The 22608-nt window shown below is 37.7% G+C and overlaps 1 protein-coding gene across 3 annotated transcripts in view; it reads right to left on the bottom strand.

The window, feature by feature from the left end:
• LOC149205501 (phosphatidylinositol deacylase) overlaps nucleotides 1-22608 on the bottom strand; it is a 301939-nt gene that overhangs the window by 228001 nt on the left and 51330 nt on the right. For all 3 annotated transcript variants that reach the window (XM_089395083.1, XM_089395085.1, XM_089395082.1), the window contains exons 3-4: nucleotides 1920-2110; nucleotides 1588-1759 (exon numbers count right to left, since the gene is read on the bottom strand). In XM_089395083.1, coding sequence (XP_089251209.1) covers nucleotides 1588-1759; nucleotides 1920-2110 — 363 coding nt within the window. The remainder of the gene's footprint in view (nucleotides 1-1587; nucleotides 1760-1919; nucleotides 2111-22608) is intronic.

The raw sequence follows: 22608 nt of genomic DNA, 5'->3' as shown, positions 1-22608 counted from the left end.
TCCAAAGCCTCTGCAGCTCGCCGTGATTTCTTGTTTGAATTTCTGTTAAATTTGGCAACTAGGGCCAAACTCCATCTTGGACAGCTCATATGATGTAGCTGATATTTTTTTTCGATTCTTCTCTCTGAGAGGTGTAGGATTGATCTAAATATCATCTCATTTTGACATGTACAAATGGAATTATGAACTTATTTTGTTTATGGAAAAATTGTCAAGGTCGGCCAGCAAACTAATGTAGCCCAACAGTCACGTCTATTCATCTTCAACGTTTGCATATAAATAGAAGGTGCCTTTGCCTCATTTGGACATAACTCATCTTCTCATACATCTCTCTCTCCTCATATGATTGGGTACTGGTTTCTAGGCTTCTCTCTCCCTCTACACGTGCGAAGAAAAAGACAGATTTTATGTTTCAGCGTTGACCGAATTTCAGGGAAGTTTGACCAGCAGCGTTGACCTTGTTTGACTGCAACTTTGGTGGGATAATTATGAATTTCTGTTTGGGCAGCCCGCATTTCTGGGCACAGAAATCAAGGCAATCCATACTGTTTGACCAGCATTGACTGCAGAAGGGTTTGACTGCAGCGTTGACCAAATTTGACTGATTTTTTCGGGACTGTTTTGGGCTGATTCAGATGACCACTGGAGCCGAGTTGACTGGGTTTGACCGAGCTGTTTTGGAAGTCAAATTCTACCCTTTTGACCAGCGTTACCTTTTTGGTTAGGGCTTTATGTGGTTCTTGTTTGTTTGGACAAATTTCACTTTGATTGGGCAAGTGAATATTGCATATTGTACTCTCTCTCTGTTGAACTTTTGAAGAATAATAAGAAGAATTGATCAAAGGGTTTCTCCACATTGGGGTTTGTCCCTGGCTGGCGCCACATCTTGTGTCCTCTTGTCTTGGCTTGTCTTCTACTGCTTTTATTTATGTTCTATCTGCATTTATTATCATGTTAATGTGACTGCTAATCTGGAAATTGATATTGGGGCCTTGGGCTAATAAGAAAATTGAAGTAAATTTCTCTTAAGCATATAGAACATACGGTTGTTATCTAAAATTAACAATTTCTCAGTCTGTTGCTTTCCTGAAATACAGCCTTCACAAACTGCACTATCCAATTTAACTTACAGAAGCCCACACATTATCCAATATTTACGAAGTTGGAAGTACAAAAAATTCAAATGACCGTTTCTTTCATACTACAATATATCTTTTGGTTTGTGCAACACTAAAAAAGCTTATTGGTTTACTGGCACAGCATCCAAGCTATACGACCCATGATTTTTCAATTCTTCTAGCAAAAATTTCATTTGTCCTTGTTCTACCTTGAATTTGAATTTATTTATCTTCAAAGACAACCCTAAAATTTTATTTGTAAAATTGTTCCATTATCAAAACTCATCCAGAGATTACAAATTTTCTAGATACGTAGGTTATAGAAGATATGTTTGAATAATTATGTTACTGAGCCTTCAGAAATAGAGAGTTCAACCTTAAGCATCAACGTGAACAAGCAACACACTCCTTTAATGTATGGCTCTTGGAAAATATGAAAACCTGACAAGATATAATATGACATGCACACCTGATAGTCACGAATACCACCAGAAATAGATACAACCACAACGCCAGATAGCAGTGGATCTGATATCCAGAGACCCGATCTTGTCCTTTGAATTTGATACCCACTTTGCCAAGCCTTGTTCACTCGTGAAAAGAAATGGCCCAAAGATGGTTGCAATGCCACAGGTGGTGACCTGGAACATAAGTGTGTCAGGCCTTTGATTACAAGTATTAACAGTTGGATGTGTAGCACTAGCTAGAAAGGAAAATAACCAATTAAATTATTCATGCTTTACCAAAAGTAGTACAAGAATAAGAGAACAAGCTACGAAGCAAGAAAAACATTGTCCTTACTGATGTGGACTCGAAAGTGTGAGAATTGTCTCCACTACACCTTTCCTTAAATGAGGATGAATACTTGCTGCTCTAGCAACAAAACCTCCCATGGAATGGCCAACCAAAATAACACTTCTTGGTAGAGGACCAATATTCTCTCTATTGTCTTTTGACCTAGCATTAAAGGACTCCTTGTATCTATCCAAGATCTGTAAAACAAAACATTTTCAGGAAACAAAAGACAAGTTAAACTACGCATTTAGCATTATAACATATTAAGAATATGATATATAAATAAGAACTGTAGATCTGAGAATGCAGGCTTCCATGGTTAAACAACTTGATGTTGTTTCATGTTAAGACTATGTAGAGAGTTTTCATCCCAGTGTATTTCAGGTGAACAATGCACCCAACATCATTGGATATGGTATATCATTAGAAGAAGAACTACAGAGGTCAACGTCAAATCAATCTGATCTATAAATTAGTATTAACATGCAAATTCTCCCAAAATGATCAATAAGACTTTCACTAATTTAAAAATAAAGTAGACAGTGTCCCTAAGTTATGTGCCTTAAAAATATATGCATGTCTACAATGACGTATTTATAATATTTTGGAATTTCCTTTCAGCATTTTATTTTTCTTTGAAAAGACTGGAGGTCACAAATTTAGATAATAAACATATTAATTGAGATGGACTACTTTGTTCAAGAGATCAGGTCAATACCAAATTTCAAACTCCATCTCTATCTACAATTTGAATCCAATTGACAATAAATGCAAAAGGTTTAATAAATATAATAACTTATAAGTGAAAGATCTAAGTTGCAAATGAAAATAGTTTGCAACTTTGAATAGAGAAATTTTAATAAGAAATGTAAAATTAATTTAGAAAACATAAATTTATAAGAAACGTGGTATCCCAAGGTTCAGTTATTAATGATCAAGCGACAAGTTTCAGGGATGACTAGAGGGGCTCTCCAAATTCCAGGGATCAGTACAAGGGAAAATAGTAAGGAAACTCACTAACATAGAACAAACATCTCATAGCAAAAGAGAATCAAAAAGTTAGTAATGTATAATAAATAAACCCAATACAACTCCGACTAGACAATTTGAAATAGATGAATCATTGTCTTTCTCATCAGTAGGTCAAAATGAAAATACAATAACACACTAACACACTATCATATGCCATTATAAATAACAGAACTATTGGATGTAATTTGTAGTTGGAGATACAGTATGCCAAACAAAAAGGAAAACAAAGAACAATTTATTGGCAAAGATTAAAATTTAAATAGCTTGTGCCAGGCGAATTGCTTTCATGCTCAGCAAGAATTCTTTAGTGTCCTTGATGGCAAGCCCGCCATCACCATTGCTAATAACCCTTTTCGTTAACCAAAGTTGCTCAGTTTCATTCCAACCAAGCCCTGCTACAACTTAGCATCATCCTAATCATTTATCTAGACAGCCTCCTATGGATCAGCATACTAACGTCTTGTTAGTCACTTCAAATACTTCTGCTGCTAATCTCAGGAATTATGCAATACAAGTAACTTCCATGCCCTCTGAGAATAAAGTCTATTCCTTTTGATAAAATGGATAAATCTATGAACATTTTTCTCTCTGTAATACAAAATCTTGTGATATGAAAGAGCAGATGAATCATGGTATCAGCAATTTGTTGAAGTTTCTAAGTTTACTTAATTTAGAAACCCTTCATGCACTTTTTCTGATTTATTCCTACCTACTTGTTAATTTTTCTTTAACAAGTTATTTACAAAGTAAATATTGAAAATAAACATGCTCAACATATTACAGATCAACAACTAAAAGAAACAAGAACAAATACACCACATGACACCATTATTTTTGGACCAATGTCCCCGGAAAAACCCAATGCGGGAAAACCGGTGCAGCGATCTGAGGGTTTTCTTATTAAGCAATATCATAGTACAATCTAGGTGCTATAACTGGCCTACCCAACAAAGAATTTCCTTAACAGCTATACCTCGTAGCTTGAGAGAAATCTCCTGGCTGAAACTCCGGAAAACCCTTCCGGCAACTCCTCAGCACAAAATTGCTCCTGCAACCCCAGCGTCAGCTCTGCAAGCCTCTGTGTGAGCCTTTGTTGGCTCTGCATCACCCTCCTTGGCTCCTGTGCTACTCTCCCGGCACAATCTTTGCCTTCTCTGTTACTCTGTACTCAATGCCCCTCAGTTGCTCTCCCGATCACTGATTCTATGTCTCTTAGCATACCTCGCTCTAGAGAATAGAATGATTGATCATCTAGTGTAATCTCCAAGTGACCCTCAAGCCTCCTCTTATAATTTTCCTCTTGATAATTAAACGGTCGAGATTAAGTCCCTAATCAACGGCTAAAGATTAGATCTGGCTTGATCCATGTCTTTTGGACCATGCTAACACAGATTCATATTAATACACATTAATATTTTATTTTCCCTAAGTTTAGACTTAGGGACTCCATTAAAAATATTAATTATTTTAATATCTCCTTATCTGTTTAGAATCTGCCCAAACTCTTTCTGGGTATTGGAGATCTCATGTGCCCCAACCTCACCACCAAAATTCGTGGCTAGAGCACATCCGAGGCTACCCCAAATCAACACAATTGACAAGTAATTATAAAACATGTCAACTCAATTCAACTTGTCATAAACATGAGTTAATTGGCCAAACTGTGGCACTAGGCTGACTTGGTCAAGACTCTATTAAAACTCAAGAAACCTTACTAAACTCAATCAAAACATGGTAAGCGCACTTATACTCTATCAAAAGATCAATGTGTAGAGAAATCAATGCTTATATGAATTAGGATTTGATTCCTCTTTTCTTAATAATTACTTGTGAATTATGTTGGCTTCTTTTACTTCTTTGTTAATTTATCTTTCATCAAGCAATTACCAAATTAAATGTATATGAAGATCACAAGAACAAGAGACACAAGATGTAGGCACTCAGCCAGGGAAAAACCCCTATCTAGGGGGAAAACCCAGTCCAACTCTTCTACTAGTAGATTCAAATCAAGAAGAGACAATCCAAGACTCTTTAGACCTAGACAAAGACCTCATCCAATCACCAAATCAATCCTTACTTCAAGTAGATGATCCCTGCCAAAGTCTCCAAGTGTCAGCGCCTTAGATGCGGCTTCAATCCAGAATTTCGCCCCCCAACTTCAAAATTTCGAACCTGCAATTGATTCAAAAATTTTGGCCCTAGCTTCAGTGCAGAAACTTTGCACGTGTGAGCGAGAGATGTCAAAAAACTTGATTCTTCTCTTCCCCAGCTTCTTCCTTCCTTCTCAACTTCGCTCTTCTTTTCTGCCTCTTTCTCTTGTAGATCGAACTTGTTGAGTGTGTGCTCCAAATGAGTCAAGTTGCCTCTCTATATATACTCTTTCTGTTGGGTCGAATAGCCCTAATCCAAGCCGACTTCATGAGGACAGGATCGACTTAGTCTGGAGGTGACAAATGACAATTTTTACTCAAAATTAATTCCTTCTACATGATACAAAAGCCCAAGAAGGGTCTAATAAAGGTGGCAATGACTCTATTGACTCATGACAAAACCTAGAATCCTTCAATGGAGGCTTTGCCCTAGAAAATAAATAAGGGAGCATGAAACCCATGCTTCAAAATAATTTTTCTTTTACAATAAAATTTCTCTCTTTCTTTTCATCAAATAGAATTATGAAGACCGACACTTGTTACATTATTCAACACAATGAACTCTCAAAAATATTTGTCTAAAATCAATAAGAATCACTAAACTTGAGTCACGTTGTCAAACTTTGAATGCTTTGTATACCTTTTATCAAAGTTTGTCTAGTGGCAACTTCACTCTAACACTCTCACTCGTATACTTCTCATGGACTCCAAGTCAAGTGGGTTTGAAATTGAGACATATAGCAAGTTGTGCAAGCACTAGAGCTTATCCCCATCTATCCCACACCATCTAAACAAGTTCTCATAGGTTATGATAGTCAATTCTTCCTTCCCTCCAATGTCTTCAACAAACCACTAAGTTCTACAAATGATAGCAATCATTGCCCAAGTATTGAAGCATTTGTTAGAAAATCAGAAAGGCAGAAAGATTTCCTTATCTTGATAATTATTTGTGATTTCTTTGTAATCTTATTAACTTCTTTTATATCTTCTTTTATCTTCTTGTCATCAAGCAACTACCAAAACATAAATGGATGAAGATCAAAACAACAAAAAGATAGGATGTAGACTCTCAGTCAGGGAAAAACCCCTCTTCAAGGGGAAAACCTAAAAATTATCTTCTCTTCCTTTAGAACCAAATCAAATGAGACAACCAAGACCTTTGACCAACAATAAGACCTTCTCCAATCCACCAAGTCAGCCTCCCAACAAAGTTCTTTCAAGATAACAACAATTAGCTTCTAGTCAACAAGGGTCAAACTTCTTCGAGCTTGCTTCAATCATAGATTTAGACTTACTACATCAAATTTTCGGCCTTTATTGCAGACTTGTAATTTTTAGACCGTTCTGCAACTCCGAATCTCGGACTTGTAAGCCAGAACAAGAGAAAAACAAGCTTCTCTCCTTCGCTAGGGTTCCTCCTTCCTTCGTTAGGGTTTTTTTGCTTCTTCAAGTCTACTACACTCCTTTTAGCCTTTTTACTTTATTTCAATTGCAGATTGAACTTCCTTGAATTGATACCCCAATAGGTTGAATTGCACTACTTATTTATAGTGGTTTGTGTGAGGTCGAGTCCCTACAAAGAGGCCGACTTGTTGGAGATAGGATCGACTTGGTGGAGGAGACTTATTTTACATTTTTGACATAAAAACAAATCTCTTCTTTGATACAATAAGCCCAAGAAGGGTCTAATTACAAGATGACAAGGACAAGGACAATGACGCATGACACAAACCCTAGAAGCACACAATGGATGCTTAGACCTAGAAATGAAATAAATTGAGCATGAAACCCATGCTTACAAAAATAATTTTCTTTTGATCTTTACAATAATTATTCTTTTTCTTTCTTTTGACAAATATATAAGAATTGCATCATGTCATGAGCTAGACAATAATTATGAAGAGCGATACTAGTTACATTTCTCAACAGTCCCTCTTAACTAGGGAGGTATTCATAATTATTCAACTGGTACAAGGTTGACCTCAATTTAAAATGTTCCAAAAGAGTACAAAAGCATACACAATGCTAGATACCATCAAGGACTAAAACTGCCAAGGTATTAATCCGACAGGGACTAAGGTGTCATCAAGGCAACTTGCCACTATAGGTACTATCAAGCCACAGCCCTGGTATCAATCCAACTGGATATAGATACCATCTATGTGAAAATTCCTACACTCGAAGGAACCCCTACTGCAGCAAATCTGAATCTACTTCACCTACTTGATTTTTAAATTACATTCGTCAAGTTATTCTTCTGAATACTAAAGCAAATTACTTCTTCAGCCTACACTAATTAAATATTTGATCTCATGAAACAGAAAATAGAGCAAAGAATAAGATACATAGGACACTTATTTTTGGACACAATAGTCCTCAGAAAACCCAATGCGGGAAAACCGGTGCAACAGTTCTGAGGGTTTATTATTATGCAGGAGAAATATCTGAATACAAATCCAGGATGCTCATCTAGCAATCCTTTACAGAGAAAATACTGGCGGAAAATCTAAGTGAGTTTTACCTCACTTCACCCAACAAAATTACAGCTAATCCGGCACAAAGATGGCTAACCCCAGCTATTTCTGCGTTGGCTCTGCGTCAGCCCTACGTCACCTTCTTTGCCCTCTGCGTCAGCTCTCCCGGTTGTTCCTGTAGTTCCAGATTTTGCGTGACAGGCAGCATTTTTGTGTCAGCTCTCCCAGCTATTGCGTTGCCTCTTTGCAAGCTCTCTCCACCTCTCTGTTCTGTATTTTTCAAAAAGTCCTCCTCCCAAATTCTCTCTACCCCTCAGCTGCAAGATCTCCCCAATCGATTTCCCTCCTGAGAACTTCTCACCTCAAAAAATTGATTTCCTCAATCTCTCTGTGTTTCCAAATGAACCCCAAGCCTCCATTTTATACTTTTCCTGTTGAGTCTTCAATGGTCGAGATTAAGTCTCTAATCAATGGCTAAGATGAAAACATGACTTGATCTGCCTTCTAGATCATTCTCACCCATATTTTGATTAATAGCCATTAATATTTTAATTTCCCTAAGTTTGGACTTAGGAACTCCATTAAAAATATTAATTATTTTAATAAAATACAATCCGGGTGGAATTTCTCCAAACGGTTTATGGGTTCTTTAAAACTCATGTGCCTTAGCCTCTCCACCAATTTTCAAGGCTAGAGCACTTCTGATGCTACCAAAAACTAACACTCCCTCTTAGTGAGGAAAGTGCTCTAGCGACAATGTCCACCTGCATGCTGCTCTGTTTCTGAAGCACTTGCTTTCTGCACTGCAGTTGACACAAACACTGTGCTGCTACTGCTACTGTACTGTTGCCCATGTCACTGCCACTGTCGTCATTGCATCCGTACAACAGCTCCCTCTCAAACATTGCATCTGCTATGTTGTTAGCACTGCCACTGCTAACACTGCATCCGTACTGCAACTCAGTCGCTAAGAGAAGCAACTGAAAAACATCCAAAATAAGTTGAACTTAACTGTGTTTAACATAATACAATGAATGTTGGAATTTAACTGTTGTTGATTCTAACCCTCTAAGTCTTCGACGCTACTACTGACTCCTACACTGTGCCAACTGCACTGTTGCCAACCTTGCTCTGCGTTGATCAATCTATGGTCCCCATCTACTGCAACTGTCCTCCAAACACTCCAATGCATCACCTGACACTAAGTCCATATCACTACTGCTGAAGCTTGGGCTCCCATAGCAAGGAATTGATCCAAGAGGTGGACTCCTCAAGGATCCTGCCCACATGTAATCTTCCCAACTACAGCTCAATATCGCCCCATCTTCCTCCTGGAAATGCATGGGCACTCATGGTAAACTCATGCTCATCAATCTTTGTCGAAGCAGCCTTAGGATCATGTTTCTCATCCTTGTCCTTTTTCTTCAAAGGACACAGATGCATAGTGGCCCATCTCACCACAACTAAAACATTTCACCTTCGAAATGTCCTTCTTTCGCTTCAACTTATGTTGTCCCTTCAATGCTAGAATTGCATTCTCCTCCTCCTCCTTTGTCTTTGTGCCACTCCCACTGTTGCCACTGAGATTGACCTTTACTAGGTCCCTCCTTAACTCCTCCTGTTGAAGAGCCGCCCACATCTCCTCCCATGAAGGTAGTTTTTCTCTGCCCAATATGCTTTGGACGAAAACTTGCCATTCATTCGAGACTCCATTCAGGGCTATCCTCACCATCACGATTGGCTCAGGAGTGGAACCCACTGCAGCAAGTTGGTCTCTAGTGCCCTGAAGAAGTTGAAGATAGAGGTTCGCCCCTTCTCCTTTCTACATCAAAGTCCGTTGCAACTTTAGCTCCAAATACATCTTCCGTTGTTCGGAAGAGCCTTCATACAGAGAAGACAAGGCTTCCCACATCTCTCGAGTTGTATCCTTGCCCTACAAGTGTGAGACCACATGATCTCGAACTCCATCGAGAATGAGCTTCTTTGCCTTCCCCTGCTCGGCTTTGTACTTCTTCTTTTGATCGTTGTCAACAGGAACAGCTACAACATTATCGACGTAGGCCTCGAGATCATATTCCTCCAGAACAGCTAAGATTTTGGTCTTCCATATGACATAGTTGGAAGCACCTTCAAACCTGTCCTGATCTATGAGCCCATGCGATGCCATCTCACCCAACTGTCAAACTGACTCCTCTAGTCACTGCTTAGCACAACTCAGTTGCTCAGCAAGTGAGAAATTCAAACTTTCTAGCGGAAAGTTCTCTGAGAGAAAATTCTCCTTCTACGTGTCTTCATTCTTTTCCAGCGAATTTCTGCCCCGGCAGAAACTGCGCCCTTCAAGCACTGCCCTGAGGCTCTGCGTCACTCCCTCTGCCTTTGCAAATTCACAAACTAGAAATAGTACCTCTTTGTCGTCTCACTCAAAGAGAGATTTCCTTGGATCTGCTTCCTGGCAAGGACTGCACAATCCCTTCAAGGGGATTCGAATTGTTGCCAAGTGCAGCTTTCGGCCTCACTGCTCAACACTTGATCTGCTCTTCCTGTTTCAAAATCAACCATCTGATACCATGTGAAAATTCCTACACTGAAGGAACCCCTACTGCAGCGAATCTGAATCTACTTTTCCTACTTGATTCCTTTAAATTACATTCATCAAGTTATTCTTCTGAATACTGAAGCAAATTACTTTTGCAACCTACACTAATTAAATATTTGATCTCATGAAACAAAAAACAGAGCAAAGAACAAGATACATAGCATAGTCATACACTTATTTTTGGACACAATAGTCCTCGGAAAAACCCCAACGCGGGAAAACCAGCGCAACAGTTCTGAGGGTTTATTATTACGCTTGAGAAATATCTGAATACAAATCTAGGATGCTCATCTAGCAATCCTTTACAGAGAAAATACTGGCGGAAAATATGAGTGAGTTTTACCTCACTTCACCCGGCAAAATTCCAGCTGATCCGGCACAAAACTGGCTAACCCAGGTTATTTCTGCATTGGCTCTGCATCAGCCCTGCATCACCTTCTCTGCCCTCTACGTCAACTCTCTCGGCTATTCCGACAGTTCGCGGCAATTCCGACAGTTCCCAACAGTTCCGATTGTTCTGATAGTTCTAGATTCTGCATGACAGGCAGCTTTTCTGCGTGAGCTCTCCCGACTAATGCGCTGCCTCTCTGCAAGCTCTCTCCTCCTCTCTGTTCTGTATTTTCAGGAAAGTCCTCCTCCCGGATTCTCTCTACCCTTCAGCTGCAAGATCTCCCCAATCAATTTCCCTCTTAAGAACTTCTCACCTCAAAAAATCAATTTCCTCAATCTCTCTGTGTGTATTTCCAAATGAACCCCAAGCCTCCATTTAATACTTTTCCTGTTGAGTCTCCAACAGTCGAGATTAAGCCTCTAATCAACAACTAAGATTAAAACATGACTTGATCCACCTTCTAGATCATTCTCACCCATATTTTGATTAATACCCATTAATATTTTAATTTCCCTAAGTTTAGACATAGGAACTCCATTAAAAATATTAGTTATTTTAATAAAATACAATCCGGATGGAATTTCTCCAAACAGTTTATGGGTTCTTTAAAACTCATGTGCCTTAGCCTCTCCACCAATTTTCAAGGCTAGAGCACTTCCAATGCTACCAAAAACTAACAATCTAGGCCTTCATGCCAAGACACCAACCCTCACAGGGATCTAGGTATCATCATGGTTAAATCACTAAAACAAAGTTCCATATCAAGACCAATATACCCTCCCACACCAGGATCTAGACATCGTCAAGACCAAACAATAACTGAGATCTCAATAACAACAAACCAAGATGTCCTCCCAAGTACCATCATTCGAGCACACAACCTAAGGTACTCATCTCTCTCTCAACCAAATCAATCCAAGCATGCTTATCAAATATTCAAACTTCTCAGGGAGATATCAACACATCAGCTGCTTGTTCATCCATAAGAACTCTTATTATAGCTTCACGACCCCAACCATTATCAAACTTCCAATATATTGGTTCTTACTATCAATATCTAGCATAAAATTTGGGGTCTTCAATCATTTTGATGTTGCTTAGGTCATCACAATATCCAAACAAGTCTCGATGGAAGCTTCCTTTTCCAACTTTCTCAAGGAACACCAAACTCAACCTCAGCACTTCTGAAAACAATTGAGTCTTTGTTCACCACTCATTAAACAAGACCAACCATAAGCAGTGCTTTAGTCGTTCTCCAATCTCATTCTCTCCGCATGTAACTAGGTTCGGTCTTCATAATGACGTGATCTTTGTAAAGGATGTAATAAAGAGAACAAAATTATTTCTGTATACCTTGTTGCATGGGTTTCATGAGCAAGAGATTTATTTATTTATTAGTGGCTCCCATTGACAGCCATAGGATTTATTGATATGTCAAAGAGTCAAGTCATGTACGAAGCAACTCTTCTTGAGCATAAGAAAAATATATTTGTGTCATAAACAATGTAAAGTAGCCCTCCAAATGACAAGCACCATCCTCTCTATCACGTTGTCTTGGAAATCGAATTAAAAGGCAGTCAAGTCGGCTCAAATAATAGACACATTGGTTCAGCAATACAAGTCGGCTCAAATAATAGACACATTGGTTCAGCAATACAAGTCGGCTTATTTATGTAGACAGAACCACTATATATACCCCATTAGGGTCTGTGCAGAAGGAGTGACAGAACTCAGATTCATCTGAGATTTTCGGATAAGATTACAAGGTTTCAGAACTTGACATAAACCTCTGCTACTTCTGATATATCTAAAATTTCGCTAATAATCTCAGTGATATCTCGGACAAGTAATGGAACAGGAATCTCAGATGAAGACTATGTTGCAGTGTTATAATTGAAGGAGTGTATAAGTTTTCGGATGGATATAACAGTCTCAGCATAATGAGAAGGAGCAGGGATAACAGTGAAAAGATAATCACAGTCTCAACCATTACAGTCTCGGCATAATGAGAAATAACAGTGATGACAGTGACAAGGATGATCACAGTCTCAACCTAATGATGATGGAAGGATCTCATAGTGACACACTTTATGTCGACTTACATTAAGGTGCAGTCATGACATCGTTCTTGAAGGTTATGATCTCGATGAAGGTGCAGATATAATCTCAGTGGTGATCTCAAGGAGCAGTGATGGTGCAACGATGATGATCTCTGTGAAGCAATAATGATGATGATGATCTCAGCAGTAAGAAGAGGATTGGTGGCTTGGTCTTGGAGTGGCTTGATAGGTCAAGGGTCATGGTCTTGGTATTCGCCAATTGGAATCTCTATAAGAAGAATTTTAAGCGGGTTTTCCTCTCCAAGTTTTGGCCCTGTCAGAAAGCCAACATTGTGTGTTCATGTCTCTTTGTTTTTGGTAACTATTTGATGAACTAAGAAGACACTCTAATAATAATAACAATTGAAGATTGTGCTAAGATGTAAAGTTAAGTACCTCACAAATAGTTATCATGAAAGAAGAATATCATTAACTCTAACTGCCCTAGATTCTTCCACAGCTTGTACGGTTGTTAGTCATGACATATCATGTCCTCCTCAAGTTATGGAAGATATACACTTTTCTTCATCCAAGCTCCTTCTCAACTAAGGAGATAAGTCCATCATCAACAATTTGTTTCTTCTTTCTTTTGCATCATTATGTCATTAGAGAACTTTCGACCTTCCAAAACTTCATTCTTTTTATCTTCATATGGCAACAAGGTCAACTTCCAAACATCAATGTAAACTTCAATGACATCAAGGTTCTTACATCTCCATTTTTCCATCATGCTCAACATCATCATAAGATCATCATCAACCTCTTGAAAACTATGTACCTGCAAATCTTATCAACAAGTACGACCAAGCACAAATATACAAGAGCATGAAGTTAAATTTATCAATGAGAGCATCTAGGGTTATCAAAAAATTTGAATAAGAAATTAAAATTTAGATATCAAGACCTAAACCTTCTTAGGGTTTCAATTATAGCATTAACATTCAATTATTATCATCAAAACTTTAATATTAGATATTCAACAAATAAGCCATTTTAGGGTTTTAACCATAACAAAAGCATCTAGGGTTTCTCTTTCAAGTCCTAGAATCTTATTTCAACTTTTACTAGGGTTTTTATCAAAAACCCTAGATAATATCATCAAACCCTAAAAATCAACAAGCTAGGGTTTCACCAAAGTGAATAAATAGCAAAAGATAGTTATTACAAGGGTTGATTTAATTTAAGCACCCTAACAAAACAATCTTTATGATTTTATAGCAAAACCCTAGACATGAGAGAGTTATTAATATAAAGAAATTTTAAAGACAAAATGGTCGTACCTTCTTATATGATGAAGACTTGCTACAAATCTTATAATTTTAAACATAGCTTGCGTTTCTCTCTTTACAAAACTTGAAGGGCTTTATTTGCAACAAAGCTTCTTACATAATTTTTAAGTCTTCTTCCTTTTGGAGGCTCCCACTAAATTTGGCCACAATCCTTTCTTTAGAATATTCCTGTAAACCCTCTTTCAAATTAAACACAAGGAAAGGATTATTAAGAAGTAACAAAAATAAAGCTAAATATATTATATATATGTGTGTGTGTGTGTGTGTGTGTGTGTGTGTGGGAATCAACATGGTAATGAAGGAAATAAGGAATACTTATCTTTTGAGAAAAATAGAAGCTCCCTCATGATTTTGCAACGATCCAGACATTGTGAGGGATTTCTTTAATTTATCAAAACAACTCACGAACTTCTTATCAATGCATATTAGATCTATGACCCTAGGAATCAAAAGAAAAATCTACAAAACCTAAAAACAATGACTTATACTATAAATAAAGGATATAAAAGGGATAACAACCCTAAAGAGTTAGTAGAATAAGTCTTTGAATTTAGAATCTTCAATTTTGGTCTTCTTTGGAGGATTATCATCAATGGCAATTGTAGCTTGGTCTCTTTCTCTCTTCTTGTTCTTAGGATTATCGGGGCATTGGTTCTTATAATGTCCCATCTTGTGACAATGATAACATTCTATTTTAGAAAGGTCAATCTTCCCATGATTTTTCTTTGACCCTTTAAATTTCTTATTTCCTCCTTTCTTCTTGAAATGGCAAAATAGGCATTTGAGGTATTTTCTTCATCTTCTTGCTTACCTCCTATCAAGGAAAGACGAGCTTCTTCTTGAGTACAAGCAGACCACATTTCTTCAAAGGAGGGATAATTTTTCCAACTACTAATTCCAACTGCAAAGGCATTCCAAGACTTTGGTAGTCCTAGAAGGGCAACAATCACAAGTTCCTTATTAGGGATTATTTCATCAACTGCTTGTAGTTCATCTCTTATATGGGCAATTCTTACAAAATAAGAGGACACTGTATCATCTTTGGTCATTTTGACAATTCGAAGGTCATTCTTTAGACTTGCCACTCGTCTAATATAATTGATTATAAATAACTTGGAGAGAGCATCGTACATTTCCTTTGAAGTATCTAGCGTGGATATGTAAGGAATCAAGTTATCTTTAACTCCATCAACAATTAGGTTCATGGCTATAATGCCATTTGCCTTGTACCTCTCTTTTCCAACATCATCTGTAGGTTCTTTTCCTTTTACTTGTACTAATTCCAATACTTTATTCCTTGCAAGGATGAGGTCCATCCTCGTCTTCCATGCTCTAAAGCTAGAAGCTCCTTGGAGTTTATTCTCATATTTCATTGATGTTGTAATTGGTAAACTCGTCAATGTCACAATTGATAAAGTCTAGATATCTTTGTAGCCTTCAATTGGTTTTCTTCTTCAAACTAGCTTATAGGGAACCAAAACTTCTATATTACCTTTCAAGACTTCCTTCCTTCTAGCAAATGGTGTTCTTCAACAGATCTTTAAAGGTCCAAAAAGTAAGACTTCTCTTCTTCCTCCTCTAATCCTTTCTTGAACCCCTCCTTCAAATGATCTTCAAGCTACCTTTTTCCTTTCTTCACCTTAACTCTGATACCATGTTAGAAAATCATAAAGGCAGAAATATTTTCTTATCTTGATAATTACTTGTGATTTATTTGTAATTTTATTAACTTATTTTATATCTTCTTGTCATCAAGCAACTACCAAAACATAAATGCATGAAGATCAAAACAATTTCTTTGTAATCTTATTAACTCATTTTATATCTTCTTGTCATCAAGCAACTACCAAAACATAAATGCATGAAGATCAAAACAACAAGGAGACAGGATGTAAGCTCTTAGCCAGGGGAAAACCCTAAAATTCTCTTCTCTTCCTTTAGAACCAAATCAAATGAGACAACCAAGACCTTATACCAACAATATGACTTTCTCCAATCCACCAAGTTAGCCTCCCAACAGAGTTCTTTCAAGATAACAATAAAGGCAGAAAGATTTTCTTATCTTGATAATTACTTGTGATTTATTTGTAATTTTATTAACTTATTTTATACTTCTTGTCATCAAGCAACTACCAAAACATAAATGCATGAAGATCAAAACAATTTCTTTGTAATCTTATTAACTCATTTTATATCTTCTTGTCATCAAGCAACTACCAAAACATAAATGCATGAAGATCAAAACAACAAGGAGACAGGATGTAAGCTCTTAGCCAGGGTAAAACCCTTTTTCAAGGGGAAAACCCTAAAATTCTCTTCTCTTCCTTTAGAACCAAATCAAATGAGACAACCAAGACCTTATACCAACAATATGACTTTCTCCAATCCACCAAGTTAGCATCCCAACAGAGTTCTTTCAAGATAACAATAATCAGCTTCTAGTAAACAAGAGTCAAACTTCTTCGAGCCTGCTTCAATCACAGATTTTGGCTTACTACATCAAATTCTTGGCCTCTACTACAAACCTGCAATTTCCGACCCCTCCTGCAACTTAGAACCTCACACATGTGAGCAAGAAAAAGAGAAAAACAAGTTTCTTTCCTTCGTTACGGTTCCTCCTTTCTTCACTAGGGTTTTTCTTGCTTCTTCAAGTCTACTACACTCCTCCTTTTAGCCTTTTTACCTTATTTCAATTGTAGATCGAACTTCCTTGAATTGATGCCCCAATAGGTTGAATTGCACTACTTATTTAGAGTAGTTTGTGTGAGGTCGAGTCCCTTCAATGAGGCCGACTTGGTGGAGGAGACTCATTTTACATTTTTGACATAAAAACAAATTTCTTCTTTGATACAATAAGCCCAAGAAGGGTCTAATACAAGATGACAAGGACAATGACTCATGACACAAACCCTAGAAGCACACAATGGGTGCTTAGACCTAGAAACAAAATAAATTGAGCATGAAACCCATGCTTATAAAAATAATTTTCTTTTGATCTTTACAATAATTTTTCTTTTTCTTTCTTTTGACAAATACATAAGAATTACATCATGTCATGAGCTAGACAATAATTATGAAGACCGATACTAGTTACATTCTCAACAGCATCATCAAAAATGAACATCTTTGTAATGGTAAGTGCAAACCTCTCCCTTACCTCCTTATCATCAACGTAGGGCGCTCTACCAATGCTCTTCATTTACCACTTAGGATGCTCTCAACATACCATTTAAAATTATATGTAGAGGTTGCCATATGAAATGTCATTGCCATCTCATCCCACCACCTTTAAATGATCTGTCAAATACTACCATATCTAGAACTTTATGTGAGATCCCTAGCATGAATGGCACCTCTCACTTCCCAATGTACTATCAGACATATCAAAAATGCCTCGAAGAATAGAAGACTTTATATTTGCATAGCATATGACCATGACTATAGGGGATTTGAGCATAACTACACACTTGCAATTTTCCTACCAACTCTTCCCATCATTTGTATTTGACTATATAGGAAGGTATGGTGGTTGTAAATAAATCTACACGTTCCTAGCAACATTAACCAAATATGATATCCTTCAAAACCTTGTTAAAAGGATGCACACAACATAACAATCAATGAATATTTGTGTACCTTCACTACAACAAACTTGAGTTGCACAACAAACTTGTGCTACATTTGTGGCTTGCACAATCACACTCGAGAGCCCAACCTCCTCTATGTCATTCTATTGAACCTCAAACTAGAAAGCTAAATCCTTGTACCTTCCAGAACAATCAACTTTTCAAAAGAAGCAACCCTCTACAACAACTATTACCTTCCCACCCATCTATAATAATAGTGAGAAATACCCTCATCAAATTTTGTCACATCCCCATTTGTAGGCTAATATTGCACAATTTTTTCCAACAATGATATCCTAAGTTTATTTTCACTTTGTGAGATATCTAAAGGTTGTACAGCTAAATCCCTCCTATAAAATCCCTTAAATTAGAAAATGAAATGTTGAAGAGAATGCCACTAGCATAGAAAAGTCTTCCAATTATATCATTTGCATCTTCACACAATTGCAAGTGATGCATTTTAGTTATGATCCCTACAAAAATTTATATTTAGTTATGGTCCCTGGAATTCCCTTCAACATTAGCTTTAAATGATGAAAGAAAATTAGGAAGAAAAGTGCTTTAGATGGTCGATTGATTACCAAATTAAAGGCCTAAGGGATTCTAAAACAGTGCACAAACACCATCAAAATACCACAAAATCTAAAAGCCAAATAAAAGCATAACAAGTCAAAGGACAATAGCTCGATTGGTAGCTAGAGAACTTAATCCCCCCCTCCCTAGGTTCTATTCTCCAAAGACATGTTAATTGTTAGCATGTGTGGCAAAAATTTGAACATGTTGGAAATTGTGACAAGTAATTTCTATAAAGCCCAAAGGGGCAAGAAAATTTGAATATCTTGATATTGAAGTGAATAGTGGCAGTCGTTGTGATTCGATCCTCGGTCTTTCCGAGAATAGTCCTCCAAAGTTACTAATTCACCATCAACTATTAAAAATAAAAATAAAAGCATAACAAAGCTTTATTCTACATAAACCCAAAGGTTGATTATGCCAAAGAAACAAACATAGAACTAGTACAATGATATTTCATACACAAGGATGCAGAAACTAGAAGAGAGAAGCAAAACAAGATAGATAAGATAAGATAACTTTATTAATGTCTGACAAATGACCACAAATGTTGGTCAATGGGACTGAAGAGCACAAATAATATGAAAACAATATGGGAGTGACAACACAACTCCTAGAAAAATGTCAAAAATAATACAAAGAAATAAACCTGCGTATATGTATAAAATTGTGATGAAGGCGCAATAATATAAAACATTAAGTGAGTTTGTCCAAGGCTGGAATGGTGGACAATCCAACACAAGAACCTATCAAGAGAGAGAGAGAGAGAAAAAAAGGGAGATTAGGCAATGGGGTCAATGATGTCAAGGTCTCCTAAGTCTGATGGTTGAATATGAGGGGGTGGAGTAGGCCCTAGCTCACTGTCGAAGTCTTTTGAAACCATCAAGGAGCTTGGATGCACATTCCTAACATCCGAGGTCGAAGGAAGGTAACTCCAAATAGATCTCTAGTTGCTCCTCTAAATATGGGAGGTTGTCTAATGGGTAGGGTGTGCTCTACTCTGGATACGTCTGGAGCTAATATCTCTAATGCTCTAAGAACATGTGGCCTAATGCATGTTCTGACATCTCTAAACCAATCTCAATAACATCGAGTGGTCTCCTAGAGATGAAGGATGAGGAGAAAGCCAAGGTCTCCCCATCCTTTTATCTAGTGCACTCTAGATATATGTTTGTTGCTTGTTTGTCCAATCTAATGGATCAACAGCCAAGTATGAGGTAATCAGTATGGTAATTCTCAGACGGGGCATGGCATGCAAGAGTTCATATATGTGGCTGAAAATCTCCTGGATGAAGAGGGTTAAGCATATATGACCATAATACCCAAAGAAAGTAGAAAGGGAGCCTCTTATCTAATAGTATAGGGGACATCGAAAAATAAGGTGCAACTCTGTCTCTAGCTACTAAAGGTAGAACACATGGTAGATCCTATCAGATCATGGTATATGGTGATCTGTCTCTATCTGGAATCAATGGGAGTCGACTTGTGTTGTCCTCAATTAAACAAATAATTCATTGAAATTAATTGACCAGAAATTAAATTTCAGATCATAGAATCAATCACACAAGAGTTGAAATTAAATAGTAGAAGCAATAAAAAGTTTCACACATACACAACTAATTTCTCCTTTAACATCAGCGTTTCATTCCTTCAAAAAATCTTACAAGGAAACTTCCATAGCCCGCTTGTGAAAATTCCTAAACATGGAATCCCTATTGCAGCAAATTGATGTTACTTCTCCTACTTGTTAAACCATACAAGTTATTTATTGTGTTCTACGGTAAGTATCTTAGTAAATACAAATACATCATTCACTATTTTAAAAATAATATGCCGAAACAAGAAACTGAACAAGAAAGAGATACAACACACATCTACACAGTTATTTTTGGACAAATGTCCCTGGAAAAATCCAATGCGGGAAAACCGACGCAGCAACTCTGAGGGTTTTATTATTATGGATTATTAATTTTTGAACACAGCTTCTGGATGCCTTCCCGGCAATCCAATTACAGAGAATATCACTGACAGAGAGATTTGTGAGATTACCTCACACTATCACTAGAAATCCTAGTTGATCTAGCCCCTAAATGAACAGCCCCTGGCTGCCTCTGCATAGTGTCTGCGTCAGCCCGGCGTCACACTATCTAATATCTGGGTCACTCTTCCCGATTGATCGATTTGCCTCTAAGATTCAGACTTTTGCTCTCCCGGTCTCACACCCTAGCTTCTAGCTACAGAAATTGAACCCTCCAGCAAATTTCGGACTCCCTCAAGGCTTTTGCACTACCTCTACGTCAGCCTATACTGCCTCTACGTGGACTTGTGTAGCTCTGCGTCAACCTCTTCCTGCTTAGTGTCGCCTTTCCTGGATCTCTCTCTGCCTCCTCTGCTGAGTATTCCCGGATCAAGAGAAATCTCCAACCAAAACTATCCCTACCCCTCACTTCAAAAGCTCACTTAGAATTTCTCACCGGTAGCTGCTCTGCTTCATAAATTCGATCTTCTTAACTCTCTTTGTGTGTTCTCCAAGTGCCCATCAAGCCTCTTCTTACAATCCTCTGGCTGATCAATCAATGGCCCAAATTAAATTCTAATCAATGGCTAAGATCATATTGACTTGATCTCTGCCTTCTTCTAGAAGTTTCACCCACAATTTAGATTAATATCCATTAATTATTTTAATTTCCTAAGTTTAGACTTAAGGACCCATTAAAAATAATTAATTATTTTAATAAAACTATCTCCGGGTGGAATTTCCCAAAACGATTTCTGGGTATTGGAGAATGCATGTGTCTAAACCTCCATGCAAGTTTTCAGAGTTAGAGCACATCCGATGCTACCAGAAATCAACACCGCTAAAAGCCAACAATTGCACAATCAACAAATCACCCTAGACTAATTTGTATGTAATATCCCCATTTTTGGTTTCCCTTACGACGCAGTTAGGGTGGATTTCCAAGGGTTATCTCACCCAAGTCACAAGAGTGAGATTACGTAATCAGTGGGCCCGAAGGGTTTTGGAGGAGTTTTATGGGGTCTGATGGGGTTCGCTTGCTATATTTCACCATTAGGGTCAATTATGCACAATTTGTTCTTGGTTTTGTTGCATTCCAACAATTCCCTTAAAACAAGGTTATTATCAAGCATATTTTAATTAAATATGCTAAGGGTTTTATTTGGAGCGAATTATTCGGAGAAACACCTTATTAGTGTAATAGCTCGTTGGGACCAGAATAAAGAGATCTACAAGATGGGCTGATGAAAAGTGACTTTCAGTGACCAGAGAAAATGTAGAGGCAGATTAATCATTTTACAAGATTAAAAGTGACTTAAATAAAATAAAATGAAAAAAGTCCCTTAGATAAAATAAAAGGGATGAGCATCTAGAATGAAAATAAAATAATAAAATAGAAGTGCTTCTAGAAGGTTGGAGAGAGATCCATCAAATCTTTAAAAGAGGGGAAAGCAAGTCATTTGGGATATCTTGGATTTCGAATATTTTCTCTTCGAGAGTTTCGAGAACTTCATTTTCAGGCTTAGAGAACCATAGGAAAAAATCCCTTGGGTTTCTTGGTGTGTTGGACGAGACCCCAACTCACTATTGTGGATTATTCATTCAAAAGTCTCATAGAGCTTCATCGGCATTGTTACACAGTAATTTGTCACTGCCTTCATCCCAGTCTTTCTACTATGTCATGTGTCCAAGTCAAACCTGCTCATATTGAACAAATGCTCTCTTGTGCTGCCAAATGACCCACTTTTCCTAAGTTATCTGCGTCATTGCGACTATGGACTTAATACATGCGCTGAACAGCGCTCATAAACAGTCTAGTCGGGCTCTCAGTGCGGAAGTACATCTGATTCCCGCGATGGTCCGATTTCATGCTCCACCGCGAGGTTACTTATTATCTTTAGCGATGATCTGACTGGCTACATTGCTCACTAGCGATGTCAGCGCTAAAGCTCAGTTATGCACCCGCGATGATCCAGATTGGGCGAATTTGTTCCAACAGTTGGCCTTCTGGATGACTCCAGACCTGGTTGTTGGCATAGTTTGTGTCACCTTTCCTCCTCTGGTGTGGCAGTGCCGTCATTTGTGCTACCTTCCTTGGAGATAAGCTCACTCTTCCACCTTTCATGGAGACGACTCCTATTTAAACTCTCACCATTATTATGCTCTGCTAGTTGGATAGTTGGCTAGTTGGTAAATTCTTGGATTGAGCAATGTTGTTGGTGTTTGTGAGTTTTGCTAGATAGTTGGTGTGGGTGTGACAAGTGTAGGATTGTTGATAGCTTGTGGAAGGTTGTGAAGTGCCCTTAACTTTGTGTAAAACTTATGAGTGAGAGAGAACTTTGTGTGCTGGGAGATCCATCTTCAAAGAGTGAATGCTTGAAGAACATGCTGGCTGGATCCCTCTGAGAAGGCTTGCGACGTCAAGACTTTGGTTGTAAGCTTACTCTT

Source organism: Pinus tabuliformis, chromosome 1_2 (assembly GCF_031772625.1).
Source record: "Pinus tabuliformis cultivar Carrire ecotype Pingquan chromosome 1_2, CPIR1, whole genome shotgun sequence".
NCBI lineage: Eukaryota > Viridiplantae > Streptophyta > Pinopsida > Pinales > Pinaceae > Pinus > Pinus tabuliformis.
This window is presented reverse-complemented; position numbering and strand designations above follow the sequence as displayed.